Source organism: Wolffia australiana, chromosome 3 (genome assembly GCF_029677425.1).
Source record: "Wolffia australiana isolate 7733 chromosome 3, ASM2967742v1".
Classification (NCBI taxonomy): Eukaryota; Viridiplantae; Streptophyta; class Magnoliopsida; order Alismatales; family Araceae; genus Wolffia; species Wolffia australiana.
The window spans coordinates 18,398,774-18,414,559 of NC_135837.1; the positions used below are offsets into that span (position 1 = coordinate 18,398,774).

The following is a 15,786-nucleotide window of genomic DNA, read 5'->3' on the forward strand; positions in this document are numbered from 1 at the left end:
TTCTGATACGACCCAAACGTATCTAGGCCTTTTTCATCATTTAGCCCAATAGGGTGATACGAACCTAGATCTAAGCTCGTATCAGAGGGACGGTAGAAGACGAGGCAAGGTAGAAATTCCCGGGGTAGAGAGATGAAACAGGGATCGGCCGATGACGAGCCACCTGAAGACACGGCGAGGTAGAGACGATCACGAAGGATGGGGATCGTAGGAGAGAGAGAAACCAGACCTAGACGAGGAGAAGGGGGACAAGAACACTTCTTCTTTCTTCTTGGCTGCCCTAAAGGAAGGGCATCCCTATTTAAAGGAAATACAATAATATCCAAATGACTAAAATGCCCCTGTGGGCTGACATGACGAGACTAACCCTAGATAGGTTGAGTATCCTCCCTAGGATCCTATCATAGGAGCATTTTGGTCATTTCGCCGTTTTGTAATCCCTTTAAATAGAGCAGCCCTCCCTTGACGAGGGCAGCCAAGAAGTATCACAAGAATGCGTTTGGCTCTTTCCGGCGACGTCTATTCTGCCAGGCCCCTCTCATACGTGATGTCCATTCTGCCTGCCCTCATCCTGCCATAGTTCATCCCGACACGCCGATGACCATACCGGCGACGTCTCCCTCCCTTCTCATCTTCTCCCCGATACGAACCAGCAGGTTCGTATCAGCTTCTTTGTAGTGTGATTGTGCGGTTTGGTGTGAATTTTTACAAGTGAAATTTTCAAAAATTCCACCTGTGTGGTGGGCATGGCTCTGTGCTTCCTGCCGCGTGGATGTTCCTGGCCCAGGAGACCAGAGACACCAAGAAGGCCAATGGAGAGCCCAACAAGGAGAAATGGGCCCAGCCCAATAACGTAGCAGTCGTCTCTCTCATGGTTTATTGATAAAAATTGGAAATTTAAAATCAGCTGCCTTGGTCTGACTGACATGATATGTACACCGCCGAAGATGTGGTCGAGGTAATCACTCTTGATGAACGGGTTGTGACCATTTTTTCTTCTTTTTTTTGGAATTTTAGTGAAGGAGGGGATGACTAGGCTTCTGACCTGGCAGCGCCGGTGGAAAAAGAGGAGAGAAGACCGACAGCCGGCCCGGGGAGCATCTCGCCCAATCGAGATGTGCTTTCTCCAAATTTGCTCCCCACCTGATTATGAGAAGAAATCAGTGTTTTCTTCATATTTTATTATGATCTGATCTTGATTTGCTCATCACATTTACTCAGCAAGAAAGAACAGCCATAAAGATAACTAAAAGATATTTAATTGAATCTTAAACTATGAGCCTTACACTATTTGGATGAATGTTATCAATGGTATGGGGTGATATTATTACCTGGGTCATGAAGGACTTGAACAGCGGCGTAGCAGCAGCAAAGCCGAGAGATTCATCGAACTCTGCCGACGTGGAAGAACGCACACCGTTGGCGTAGTAGGCCTGCCGGGATCCTCGTAAGGAGTCTTCCGAAAAACCAGCAAGCTGTGATCTTGCTGTTCCTTTGGATGTCTGAAGTGGTCCACTGGCAAAACAATAACTGTTTAGCAGGAGCATCAAACATAAGCACACAACTGTTACTAATCTAGTTTTTTTTTGTTCTCAAATGTTTGTTCAAGAAAGAGTTTATGGCAGGAGGAGACCACGTAGTTCATTGAAGTTTAATTCAATCAGAGAGGCATGCTAGATGAAGCAGATTCAATTCACAAGTAAACTAGAGAGAGAAGGGATGGAGGAGAGGGAGGGAGAGTGTTTGGTGAGGGAGTGGGAGGGTGAAAAGAGTAAGGGAGAGCGAGTGTGTGAGGATAGCAGAGCAGGGCAATGTATGATAGAGAATGGCAAGAGAGAGAGAGAGAGAGAGAATAAAAGAACAGGAGAGAGGGTGAAAGAAAGGGTCAGAGAGAGAGAGAGAGACCTAGAGAGAAGGATTGAGACAAGCGAGACATGGAGAAAGGACGAGATAGATAAGAACACAGATAAAGGCCAAAACAGACATAAATGGATATACTTCCAACACCCTAAAATATTAACAATACAGCCAAGATATTAAAGTAATAATATGAAGATGGCGCACCTTATTGGGAGATATTTAAACCTGGGAACAGGGTACCCACGGAGAATATTTGACTCAGTGTTTGACCTTGTCGGCAGCTTCTGAACGACATCAGCGTGCATTCGGTTCAACTGAACGAAAAAGCCGAAAAGAACAGCGTATCGCTTATACGACTGCTTCTCATTCTCCCAGAGAAAGGGTTCATACCTGTCATCCATTTTTTTGAAAAAGAAGTTAAAACAGTCTCCAGAATTAAAATCCAACAAACGGCATTATAATGTAATCTTACGTAGCCCAGTCTATAGGGTCCAGAATCTGTGAGAGCGAGCTTATCAGACTCATTAACCGTTCAGAGGCAGCTGACTTTGGCTGAAGTTTAGACTGACTTTGCCTGAACGATGGCCGTATGATCTTCCCCTTAGATTGACCTTCTTCCTGGCCATCAGAACGGTCATATTTGCCCCCAGAAAGAACATCAGCCGCAAACTTAATGTCAAACAACATCTGAAGAGCCCCTTTCTCTGAAATCTCCGGGAACCCATCTCTCCCAGCAGAGGAGCTGAATTTCCCGTACAAGCTCAATACCTGCCACCGACAGATGTTTAGGGTTTTGGGTTCTGGGTTTAGGGTTTGATGTCTCCGGAAAGACCCAGATTTTGGTACCTTTCGTAGCAGTTCCCACGCAAAATTTTGCAATGTGGTCTTGTCGAGGACATGTCCCCCAACGCTATGGACTTCTCGGCATGCTTGAAAGAGATAAGATATGACGTAGGCCGAGGGCATAGAAGGAAGTGAAACTTGCATTTCTTGAGATCCTTCAGTGGACTCTTCTTGATTGATAGTCATCACTTCCCATCCCTGCATTGTTATTATGTGTAGAAATTAATGTAAGAATCGATTTCAATGCACGATCAAGAAGATAAAACATACTGCAAAAAAATGGGTTTACTTACAGGCAGAGAAGTTCTCAAAGACAATGCATCATCTTTTCTAAGGTCCTCAAAAAGAATACTTGACAGTCCATCTGACACCCATGATACCCACAAGCTATGCGCTTTGACACAGAGATCACGCATGGACTTCATTAAGGCATCAAGTTTGTCTTTCATACTGTCATCTAGTGGAAATAAAGCAGCCGCAAGCGAAATCTTTTGCCTTCTTGGGCTAAGGGCATTCTCATTCCGTCTGATTTTTGGGCTCTGAGGCACAGTGGAATTAATCCCCATTGTAGAATGTTTGAAACCAAAACCCGAACTGCCAGTTTCTTTGACCCACTTACGTGGAGAACCCAGTAAGAGTGATAACTGACTTGAGTGGTTTCGGATTGCAAATAAAAGTCTTCCGATGAACAGAGCTCTTCTCACAACACTGTTGTCTACCAAAAGAGTAGATAGTTCTTTCAACTCATCTTCTGCGACCTTTAAAAAGGCTGATATCGTAGAGAAACACTTTTGCTGAAGGAATGGCGCCAGCTCTTTCAATCTTGTTTCAGAATTATAAGAGTCTATGAAACTGAGAAGGTCCTCTAAAATAAAACCGCACTTAGTATCCAAGTTATCCTTGATCGCACTAACTTCTGATCCTAAATAGACATTTAAAGAGTAGTTGAAATCACTGTCATCGTTTGTTTGCTTCATCCCCAGGACAACTCCAGCTTTTCTTAGATTAACCTCAGAAAACTTAAACCAAATCCCACCCCCTGTCGATGGCCTGTCCAAGTAAGCTCGGAAATCATCCTCTTCTTCATTTTTCACACCAATCGACTGCACAGACTTTTTCAGATCAATGTTTCCGCTAATCTCCTCAAATCCTTGATTCACAATGTCTTTCATCTTCCTTACCAGAGCGTCTTCGAGCGCATTTTCCAAAATATCTCTCTGATCTTTCAGAATTACCCCACGGATCAAATCCCAAGGAGACTCAACCTCAGAACCGAGAGCGTTCTTTAACCAAAGCTCTAGTGTTGATTCCAAGTCTTCCCGGCAATTCAAACTCTCCCTGATAATTTTTTCAGCAAATGCAAGCTCTTCTCCTCTCACAAACCCATCAATCAAATTCTTCTTCCCTGACCCAGAGCCGAAAATGTCAGAGCAACACTTCCTCAACCACAAAGAACACGATTCTGTCACGTACGACGAATCTAGAGATTCCATGATAGATTCCAGATTATCCCTGTGCATCTTCCACTGTTTAACCTCCTTCTCAGGATTTGGGATCCCACCAAACAACTGTGACCCAGGAGGAGTTCCCAACACGGTCTTGTAGAACAGCGGAAGATCATTGGAAACTTGAAGAAAGAGTTCACCCACCTGGCCAAGAGTAGACCGGACGATCCTTACAACGGCAGAGATTGTAGAGAAGAGATGATCGCGGTCAGCTGTAAACGACCCACCAATTTTCTGCCAGATCCATGATCTCCTCGAGTCCAAGAAAATGCTTAGAGCGGCCTTCGGATCTTGATTATCTATCACCGCAACAGCCGCCAAGGCATTAGCATAAGCATCAATGGAAAGCCCTTGATCAATCAACCTCTCCCTGCTCCGACGCGATATCTGACCCTTCAAGCTCTCCACATTCGCCCAGATCTGCCGAAGCAGAGGGAACTTAGAAATCACTTCATCCTTGGAATCCTTGATCAACCCATGAACCGCACTCGCACGCAAGTACCTCCCAGAAGCTTCCAAGAACATGGACTCGTCGAGGCAGCCCCAGATGTTCTCGGAGGTATCCACCAAGTACTTCACCCGACTGGCGATCCCGTAAACCCTAATCCGGCCAGGATCGGCGATTCCGGCGTCGCGCAGGGGCGATCCCGACTCGGCGAGGTCGGAAAGGGATCGAATTGAGGTCTCGATCGCGTTGAGGTTGGAGGAGATGGACTGGCAGGAGGTGTTCATGAGGAGAATGGTGTCGGCAGAGTCGATGAGATCGCGGTAGCTCTTGCCCACGAGTTGGCGGAGCTCCTCCTTCTTCTGCTCGATCTCCTGAGAAGTGGCCGATTCCACGGTTCGGATCTCGGGGATCTTCTTCGTTCTGAAGAGAAGCTCGGCGTCGCGGGCGGCCATGGCGGTGGAGGGCTCCGCCGACGAGAGAGACATCGCAAGCTCAGGGGCAGAGCAGCATCTGTAGATCGAAATCGGCGACTGCGACGAGCTCTCCCGTCTGGAGGTAGACGACGACCATTAAAATTGGCTGTTTTGGGTTTTTGGGCTTTTTGGGCCGGCCCAATTAGTATAACCATGTTAGTAGTAAACTAGGTTTTGGCACGCGTCATCCGTCAAGTCACTCGTCACTCGTCACCTTGACGAAAATGAGACGGATGAAGTGATGGTGACGGTTTAAGGGGTCCGTGACGGTAACGGTGATGGAAATGTGAAGGTGACGGTGACAGTTTTAGGGGTCCGTGACATGATGGCGACAGATGACGAACTGGTCGTGATGGGAACGTGACGGTGACGGGGTGCCCCAGAAGCGTGACGTGATGGAATGGCCGTCATGGATGACGGCTGAGAGGGAAGTTTTTGAAAAGTTAAGTGGACAGAAAATACATATAAAAATCATTATTTTTAATCTTTTCTGACGGCTGAGATTTCGCCACGCGACATGGCCATTTTGATTTCCTGGCATTCTGCACAGAAGTCCCTTTTTTTTGGCGCGCAAACTGACGCCGTCTATAAAAATTGGAGATATACCCCTCTGTTCAAGTAGGGTTTTATTCACGTCACCGGTGGCGGTGACGCCGTGACAATGATGGGGACGTGACGGGGCGCCCTATGGAGGACGATGATGGGAACGTGATGGTTTGTTTTGCATATGCTGGGACGCATGACGGGACGGTGACGGGACTAAAGTTTTGACATGTCACCGTTCGTCACGTTTCGTCATCCGTTCTGTCACGTCCGGGGCGTCTCATCCCAGACGTGGCGTTCCCTACATGTTACTTTGTAGAATGGGCTCTTTGCTGCTTGGCTTGAATCTGGCTTTGTGTCTCGGTCCAAAGGAATCTGGCTTTGCTGTGGAATCTGGCTTGGCTTGAATCTGGCTTTGCTGTTGAGTTGGCCAAATTGGCCTAATTTGAGCAGTGGACTTATTCAACCTGGTCTCGAAGAAGCCAATTAAGTTTTTTTTTATTTTCCCACATTTTCTTGTTGCACTTGTACATTTTTTTAAATGGGCTGATGATTTTAGTGAAAAAAAACTACCTTATTAGGTCAGTTTGATTGGATAAACTGAACATATTGATCAACTCAGACAATTCCTGAACATATTGATCAACTCAGACAATTCTTTTTCTATTGGCGAAGCACACTCGACTCATAGTTTATAATGTAAATTTGATAGAATGATTTATCCGATCTGATATTTGAACAGGATATTTTGCCCATTGGTTAAATTGTATCCTTAAACTGTCGATCGAAATCTATCCCAAATCCCTGCTTTGGTAGAATTATTACTTAAATCTCTATTATGTCATTTTACTTGAGGTTAAATAAGTAACCCAAAATTTCATGTATTATGACCTAGTGGGGATCAAAATCTAGTAGGGATTGGAATCTCAACATATGTATTACGACCTAGAGTTTACCCCCACCAAGGATAATATATATTATTGAACACCATTGCAGGGAACTTGCAACTCATTGTCATATATTGCAGTTTGGTTCCCAACACTCATCTATTCTTGAGTATACCCTCACCAACCACTGAATTTAATCTGAGAAATACCCTCTTCACTAGAGTCTAATCCTGGAGAGTACCCCTGCCAAACTACACAGATCCTCTATCCCCAAATTGTGTCGTACACTAGTTCTTAGTTCATCGTCTATTGGGCTTAGAATGGACTCCAATGACCTAGCTTAAAAAGGGAATTAGATCCTAAGACTATAACGAAGGAGGTCCACACTTGAGTTCATCACTTTTGTGTTACGGCTCAGATTTTAATGGTGGAATCACCCTAAAATATTACATATTGGCACATGCCTAAACTTGTGTGTTATACGACTGTGGTGTGTGTGTGCATGTGAGTTCACTATCTTAGATAATCAATCCCATGGTCCCATCTTATTGGTTGACTAACTTGGGGAACCATTGTTGAGTATCTCTGTGTTTTTTATATCGCCATGCATTCATCGCACCGCATATTACTATTGAAATAAAACACAATAATTAAAATATTTAGTAATTTGATAAATAAATGTGTCATTCATGATGTTATTTTTGAGAATGATTAATTTAAAATTTTTAAAACAACTCATGGAATTTTATTGTAGCCCAAAATAATTTAACTCCTAAATTGTTCCATTCAGTAAATACATAAAATTATATTTAATAATTATACCAACCTCAAATAATTTTATTTGATTTATTTGAATCAACAAAATTATTATATCTTTGTCTCTAAAAAATTCAGAAATTTTTATGATAGAATTTATTAATTTCTAAGAAATTTATTAATTTAATGAATCAGGAGGAGAGTATTTCAATTTAGCACATTCATATGTTATCAAAAGCATAGGGGTGGCTCAATAGTAGGGCCCTCCTCTCTTTAGGAGTTAAATAAAAACATTTTTTTTGAATTCAATCTGATATGATCTAATCCGACGAGATCTGACAGGATATTATTGAATGAGATCAGATCAAGGTGATCTATTTGACTCAAAGGACCCATTTCTGTCTTGATCGACCTAGGTCAAATCAAAACAGTGGGCACCAACTTAGTGGCAACCAACATTGGAATGGGTCTGAACCAGTCTGGGGCCACCTGGTGGGCATCTAGAGCACGCCCGGCGTGGGTAACCACCGAAAGCCGCTAGCTGTTTCCAACAATTGCCTGTGATTGTTTGTGACGACAACTGGTGGGTGCTTGTGGCGACGAGTGGCGACGAGTTGCTTACGGTTACGCACCAGGTTGACAACAATTATGTGCACATGTGTGTGGCAAATTCATGTTTCTCCATGCCTCTTCACCCAATGCTGCGGCTGGTGCTGGCCAGTGTTGTTGCTACTGCTGAGATGGTGACAATTGGGGCATAAAACACCCCAAATGGCATCCAAAATAAAAATTTTGGACTCAATTATGGTCTTTTTCTTTTTCTTTTGAATCTAAATACTAGGGAACTTGACTCTAATACCACTTCTGGGTTCTTCTACTTTGATTGAAGGCTAGAAAAGCATTTTTTGTGCAAGACAAGCAATGTTTGATTCAAAAACTGCTTCTAAAACACTACACACGAAGTGTACCTTGTAAAGTTTTATTTCCACCCTTGACATGCTCCCTTGGAGATTTTTCTCTGAATTCATTAACATGTACGATCTCTATAAGTATTCGCACCATCAAGGTGCTGTTGGATCTCCACTTCTTCTTCTCCAACTCTTCTTGAAGACCTTATAGATCTTCTCACCATGAATACATTCTTCTTGGATGAATAGAGAAAGTGAGACAAAAGAAGGGTGCAACTCTGGCTGGCATGGGTGCCTAAAATTTTGTCATCTCCCTTATTTATAAAAATGTTTTGACATTTGTGCCCTTTCAAATAGTTTAAAGTGAAGCCGAGTCAATAATTGTCCAAACACATTTTTTAAAAACTTAGATCAAGAAGCTAAATTCAATTATTTGAACAGACCATAAGTCATATATCACGGTTGTTTAAGATGGCTGATTAAAAATAGAATAACTGAGTTGATTGGTCATTTAGGTCTAGTTAGCCTATAAAGCCTACTAAATTTTTTTGTCTTATATTTTCTCATGGTAATCAGCCCATTATGTAAAAATGTATAATGTTGCAGTGTTTTGTGATCTGCATAGATTGATGTGTCGGAGGCTAAGTTTAAAGTGATTATCTAATAAGCCTATTCAGATATCAAATCTCCCAAGTCAATCAATCAAATACATTTCTGACGTTTGTGCCCTTTCAAATAGTTTAAAGTGAAGCCGAGTCAATAATTGTCCAAACACATTTTTTAAAAACTTAGATCAAGAAGCTAAATTCAATTATTTGAACAGACCATAAGTCATATATCACGGTTGTTTAAGATGGCTGATTAAAAATAGAATAACTGAGTTGATTGGTCATTTAGGTCTAGTTAGCCTATAAAGCCTACTAAATTTTTTTGTCTTATATTTTCTCGCCAAGGTAATCAGCCCATTATGTAAAAATGTATAATGTTGCAGTGTTTTGTGATCTGCATAGATTGATGTGTCGGAGGCTAAGTTTAAAGTGATTATCTAATAAGCCTATTCAGATATCAAATCTCCCAAGTCAATCAATCAAATACATTTCTGACGTTTGTGCCCTTTCAAATAGTTTAAAGTGAAGCCGAGTCAATAATTGTCCAAACACATTTTTTAAAAACTTAGATCAAGAAGCTAAATTCAATTATTTGAACAGACCATAAGTCATATATCACGGTTGTTTAAGATGGCTGATTAAAAATAGAATAACTGAGTTGATTGGTCATTTAGGTCTAGTTAGCCTATAAAGCCTACTAAATTTTTTGTCTTATATTTTCTCAAGGTAATCAGCCCATTATGTAAAAATGTATAATGTTGCAGTGTTTTGTGATCTGCATAGATTGATGTGTCGGAGGCTAAGTTTAAAGTGATTATCTAATAAGCCTATTCAGATATCAAATCTCCCAAGTCAATCAATCAAATACATTTCTGACGTTTGTGCCCTTTCAAATAGTTTAAAGTGAAGCCGAGTCAATAATTGTCCAAACACATTTTTAAAAACTTAGATCAAGAAGCTAAATTCAATTATTTGAACAGACCATAAGTCATATATCACGGTTGTTTAAGATGGCTGATTAAAAATAGAATAACTGAGTTGATTGGTCATTTAGGTCTAGTTAGCCTATAAAGCCTACTAAATTTTTGTCTTATATTTTCTCAAGGTAATCAGCCCATTATGTAAAAATGTATAATGTTGCAGTGTTTTGTGATCTGCATAGATTGATGTGTCGGAGGCTAAGTTTAAAGTGATTATCTAATAAGCCTATTCAGATATCAAATCTCCCAAGTCAATCAATCAAATACATTTCTGACGTTTGTGCCCTTTCAAATAGTTTAAAGTGAAGCCGAGTCAATAATTGTCGAGCCACGTGTTTTAAAAAAGTGTAGCTCTCAGCGGACTTCAATTATTTGAACAGACCATAAGTCATATATCACGGTTGTTTAAGATGGCTGATTAAAAATAGAATAACTGAGTTGATTGGTCATTTAGGTCTAGTTAGCCTATAAAGCCTACTAAATTTTTTTGTCTTATATTTTCTCGCCAAGGTAATCAGCCCATTATGTAAAAATGTATAATGTTGCAGTGTTTTGTGATCTGCATAGATTGATGTGTCGGAGGCTAAGTTTAAAGTGATTATCTAATAAGCCTATTCAGATATCAAATCTCCCAAGTCAATCAATCAAATACATTTCTGACGTTTGTGCCCTTTCAAATAGTTTAAAGTGAAGCCGAGTCAATAATTGTCCAAACACATTTTTTAAAAACTTAGATCAAGAAGCTAAATTCAATTATTTGAACAGACCATAAGTCATATATCGCGGTTGTTTAAGATGGCTGATTAAAAATAGAATAACTGAGTGGATTGGTCATTTAGGTCTAGTTAGCCTATAAAGCCTACTAAATTTTTTTGTCTTATATTTTTCTCGCCAAGGTAATTAGCCCATTATGTAAAAATGTATAATGTTGCAGTGTTTTGTGATCTGCATAGATTGATGTGTCGGAGGCTAAGTTTAAAGTGATTATCTAATAAGCCTATTCAGATATCAAATCTCCCAAGTCAATCAATCAAATACATTTCTGACGTTTGTGCCCTTTCAAATAGTTTAAAGTGAAGCCGAGTCAATAATTGTCCAAACACATTTTTTAAAAACTTAGATCAAGAAGCTAAATTCAATTATTTGAACAGACCATAAGTCATATATCACGGTTGTTTAAGATGGCTGATTAAAAATAGAATAACTGAGTTGATTGGTCATTTAGGTCTAGTTAGCCTATAAAGCCTACTAAATTTTTTTGTCTTATATTTTCTCGCCAAGGTAATCAGCCCATTATGTAAAAATGTATAATGTTGCAGTGTTTTGTGATCTGCATAGATTGATGTGTCGGAGGCTAAGTTTAAAGTGATTATCTAATAAGCCTATTCAGATATCAAATCTCCCAAGTCAATCAATCAAATACATTTCTGACGTTTGTGCCCTTTCAAATAGTTTAAAGTGAAGCCAGTCAATAATTGTCCAAACACATTTTTAAAAACTTAGATCAAGAAGCTAAATTCAATTATTTGAACAGACCATAAGTCATATATCACGGTTGTTTAAGATGGCTGATTAAAAATAGAATAACTGAGTTGATTGGTCATTTAGGTCTAGTTAGCCTATAAAGCCTACTAAATTTTTTTGTCTTATATTTTCTCGCCAAGGTAATCAGCCCATTATGTAAAAATGTATAATGTTGCAGTGTTTGTGATCTGCATAGATTGATGTGTCGGAGGCTAAGTTTAAAGTGATTATCTAATAAGCCTATTCAGATATCAAATCTCCCAAGTCAATCAATCAAATACATTTCTGACGTTTGTGCCCTTTCAAATAGTTTAAAGTGAAGCCAGTCAATAATTGTCCAAACACATTTTTAAAAACTTAGATCAAGAAGCTAAATTCAATTATTTGAACAGACCATAAGTCATATATCACGGTTGTTTAAGATGGCTGATTAAAAATAGAATAACTGAGTTGATTGGTCATTTAGGTCTAGTTAGCCTATAAAGCCTACTAAATTTTTGTCTTATATTTTAGGTAATCAGCCCATTATGTAAAAATGTATAATGTTGCAGTGTTTTGTGATCTGCATAGATTGATGTGTCGGAGGCTAAGTTTAAAGTGATTATCTAATAAGCCTATTCAGATATCAAATCTCCCAAGTCAATCAATCAAATACATTTCTGACGTTTGTGCCCTTTCAAATAGTTTAAAGTGAAGCGAGTCAATAATTGTCCAAACACATTTTTAAAAACTTAGATCAAGAAGCTAAATTCAATTATTTGAACAGACCATAAGTCATATATCACGGTTGTTTAAGATGGCTGATTAAAAATAGAATAACTGAGTTGATTGGTCATTTAGGTCTAGTTAGCCTATAAAGCCTACTAAATTTTTGTCTTATATTTTCTCAAGGTAATCAGCCCATTATGTAAAAATGTATAATGTTGCAGTGTTTTGTGATCTGCATAGATTGATGTGTCGGAGGCTAAGTTTAAAGTGATTATCTAATAAGCCTATTCAGATATCAAATCTCCCAAGTCAATCAATCAAATACATTTCTGACGTTTGTGCCCTTTCAAATAGTTTAAAGTGAAGCCGAGTCAATAATTGTCCAAACACGATCTGTAGAAACTCGGGTCGGGAAGCTGAGTACATCTCTTTGGACAGCCCATCAGTCATAAATCACGGTTGTTTAAGATGGCTGATTAAAAATAGAATACCTGAGTTGATTGGTCATTTAGGTCTAGTTAGCCTATAAAGCCTACTAAATTTTTTTGTCTTATATTTTCTCAAGGTAATCAGCCCATTATGTAAAAATGTATAATGTTGCAGTGTTTTGTGATCTGCATAGATTGATGTGTCGGAGGCTAAGTTTAAAGTGATTATCTAATAAGCCTATTCAGATATCAAATCTCCCAAGTCAATCAATCAAATACATTTCTGACGTTTGTGCCCTTTCAAATAGTTTAAAGTGAAGCCGAGTCAATAATTGTCCAAACACATTTTTAAAAACTTAGATCAAGAAGCTAAATTCAATTATTTGAACAGACCATAAGTCATATATCACGGTTGTTTAAGATGGCTGATTAAAAATAGAATAACTGAGTTGATTGGTCATTTAGGTCTAGTTAGCCTATAAAGCCTACTAAATTTTTGTCTTATATTTTCTGCCAAGGTAATCAGCCCATTATGTAAAAATGTATACTGTTGCAGTGTTTTGTGATCTGCATAGATTGATGTGTCGGAGGCTAAGTTTAAAGTGATTATCTAATAAGCCTATTCAGATATCAAATCTCCCAAGTCAATCAATCAAATACATTTCTGACGTTTGTGCCCTTTCAAATAGTTTAAAGTGAAGCCGAGTCAATAATTGTCCAAACACATTTTTAAAAACTTAGATCAAGAAGCTAAATTCAATTATTTGAACAGACCATAAGTCATATATCACGGTTGTTTAAGATGGCTGATTAAAAATAGAATAACTGAGTTGATTGGTCATTTAGGTCTAGTTAGCCTATAAAGCCTACTAAATTTTTGTCTTATATTTTCTCGCCAAGGTAATCAGCCCATTATGTAAAGATGTATACTGTTGCAGTGTTTTGTGATCTGCATAGTTTGTTGTGTCGGAGGCTAAGTTTAAAGTGATTATTTAATATGCCTATTCAGATATCAAATCTCCCAAGTCAATCAATCAAATACATTTCTGACGTTTGTGCCCTTTCAAATAGTTTAAAGTGAAGCCGAGTCAATAATTGTCCAAACACATTTTTAACAAACTTAGATAAAGAAGCTAAATTCAATTATTTGAACAGACCATAAGTCATATATCACGGTTGTTTAAGATGGCTGATTAAAAATAGAATAACTGAGTTGATTGGTCATTTAGGTCTAGTTAGCCTATAAAGCCTACTAAATTTTTTTGTCTTATATTTTCTCGCCAAGGTAATTAGCCCATTATGTAAAAATGTATAATGTTGCAGTGTTTTGTGATCTGCATAGATTGATGTGTCGGAGGCTTTGTTTAAAGTGATTATCTAATAAGCCTATTCAGATATCAAATCTCCCAAGTCAATCAATCAAATACATTTCTGACGTTTGTGCCCTTTCAAATAGTTTAAAGTGAAGCCGAGTCAATAATTGTCCAAACACATTTTTAAAAACTTAGATCAAGAAGCTAAATTCAATTATTTGAACAGACCATAAGTCATATATCACGGTTGTTTAAGATGGCTGATTAAAAATAGAATAACTGAGTTGATTGGTCATTTAGGTCTAGTTAGCCTATAAAGCCTACTAAATTTTTTGTCTTATATTTTCTCATAAGGTAATCAGCCCATTATGTAAAAATGTATACTGTTGCAGTGTTTTGTGATCTGCATAGATTGATGTGTCGGAGGCTAAGTTTAAAGTGATTATCTAATAAGCCTATTCAGATATCAAATCTCCCAAGTCAATCAATCAAATACATTTCTGACGTTTGTGCCCTTTCAAATAGTTTAAAGTGAAGCGAGTCAATAATTGTCCAAACACATTTTTAAAAACTTAGATCAAGAAGCTAAATTCAATTATTTGAACAGACCATAAGTCATATATCACGGTTGTTTAAGATGGCTGATTAAAAATAGAATAACTGAGTTGATTGGTCATTTAGGTCTAGTTAGCCTATAAAGCCTACTAAATTTTTTTGTCTTATATTTTCTCGCCAAGGTAATCAGCCCATTATGTAAAAATGTATAATGTTGCAGTGTTTTGTGATCTGCATAGATTGATGTGTCGGAGGCTAAGTTTAAAGTGATTATCTAATAAGCCTATTCAGATATCAAATCTCCCAAGTCAATCAATCAAATACATTTCTGACGTTTGTGCCCTTTCAAATAGTTTAAAGTGAAGCGAGTCAATAATTGCCCAAACACATTTTTTAAAAACTTAGATCAAGAAGCTAAATTCAATTATTTGAACAGACCATAAGTCATATATCACGGTTGTTTAAGATGGCTGATTAAAAATAGAATAACTGAGTTGATTGGTCATTTAGGTCTAGTTAGCCTATAAAGCCTACTAAATTTTTTGTCTTATATTTTCTCGCAAGGTAATCAGCCCATTATGTAAAAATGTATACTGTTGCAGTGTTTTGTGATCTGCATAGATTGATGTGTCGGAGGCTAAGTTTAAAGTGATTATCTAATAAGCCTATTCAGATATCAAATCTCCCAAGTCAATCAATCAAATACATTTCTGACGTTTGTGCCCTTTCAAATAGTTTAAAGTGAAGCGAGTCAATAATTGTCCAAACACATTTTTAAAAAACTTAGATCAAGAAGCTAAATTCAATTATTTGAACACACCATAAGTCATATATCACGGTTGTTTAAGATGGCTGATTAAAAATAGAATAACTGAGTTGATTGGTCATTTAGGTCTAGTTAGCCTATAAAGCCTACTAAATTTTTTTGTCTTATATTTTCTCGCCAAGGTAATCAGCCCATTATGTAAAAATGTATACTGTTGCAGTGTTTTGTGATCTGCATAGATTGATGTGTCGGAGGCTAAGTTTAAAGTGATTATCTAATAAGCCTATTCAGATATCAAATCTCCCAAGTCAATCAATCAAATACATTTCTGACGTTTGTGCCCTTTCAAATAGTTTAAAGTGAAGCCGAGTCAATAATTGTCCAAACACATTTTTAAAAACTTAGATCAAGAAGCTAAATTCAATTATTTGAACAGACCATAAGTCATATATCACGGTTGTTTAAGATGGCTGATTAAAAATAGAATAACTGAGTTGATTGGTCATTTAGGTCTAGTTAGCCTATAAAGCCTACTAAATTTTTTTGTCTTATATTTTCTCGGTAATCAGCCCATTATGTAAAAATGTATAATGTTGCAGTGTTTTGTGATCTGCATAGATTGATGTGTCGGAGGCTAAGTTTAAAGTGATTATCTAATAAGCCTATTCAGATATCAAATCT

At 38.3% G+C, this 15,786-nt stretch overlaps 1 protein-coding gene across 1 annotated transcript; it reads right to left on the bottom strand.

Annotated features, from left to right (window-relative positions):
* Positions 1-875: 875 nt before the first annotated feature.
* Positions 876-5,215, bottom strand: LOC144701181 (Vps51/Vps67 family (components of vesicular transport) protein). The gene is made up of 6 exons (XM_078572917.1): positions 2,997-5,215; positions 2,707-2,901; positions 2,333-2,628; positions 2,065-2,250; positions 1,332-1,515; positions 876-1,143 (listed from the first exon to the last, which is right to left on the bottom strand). Exons 1-6 carry the CDS (start codon positions 5,139-5,141, stop codon positions 1,033-1,035), a joined length of 3,117 nt encoding a protein of 1,038 aa, XP_078429043.1. The 5' UTR covers positions 5,142-5,215; the 3' UTR covers positions 876-1,032.
* Between the last annotated feature and the right edge of the window lie 10,571 nt (positions 5,216-15,786).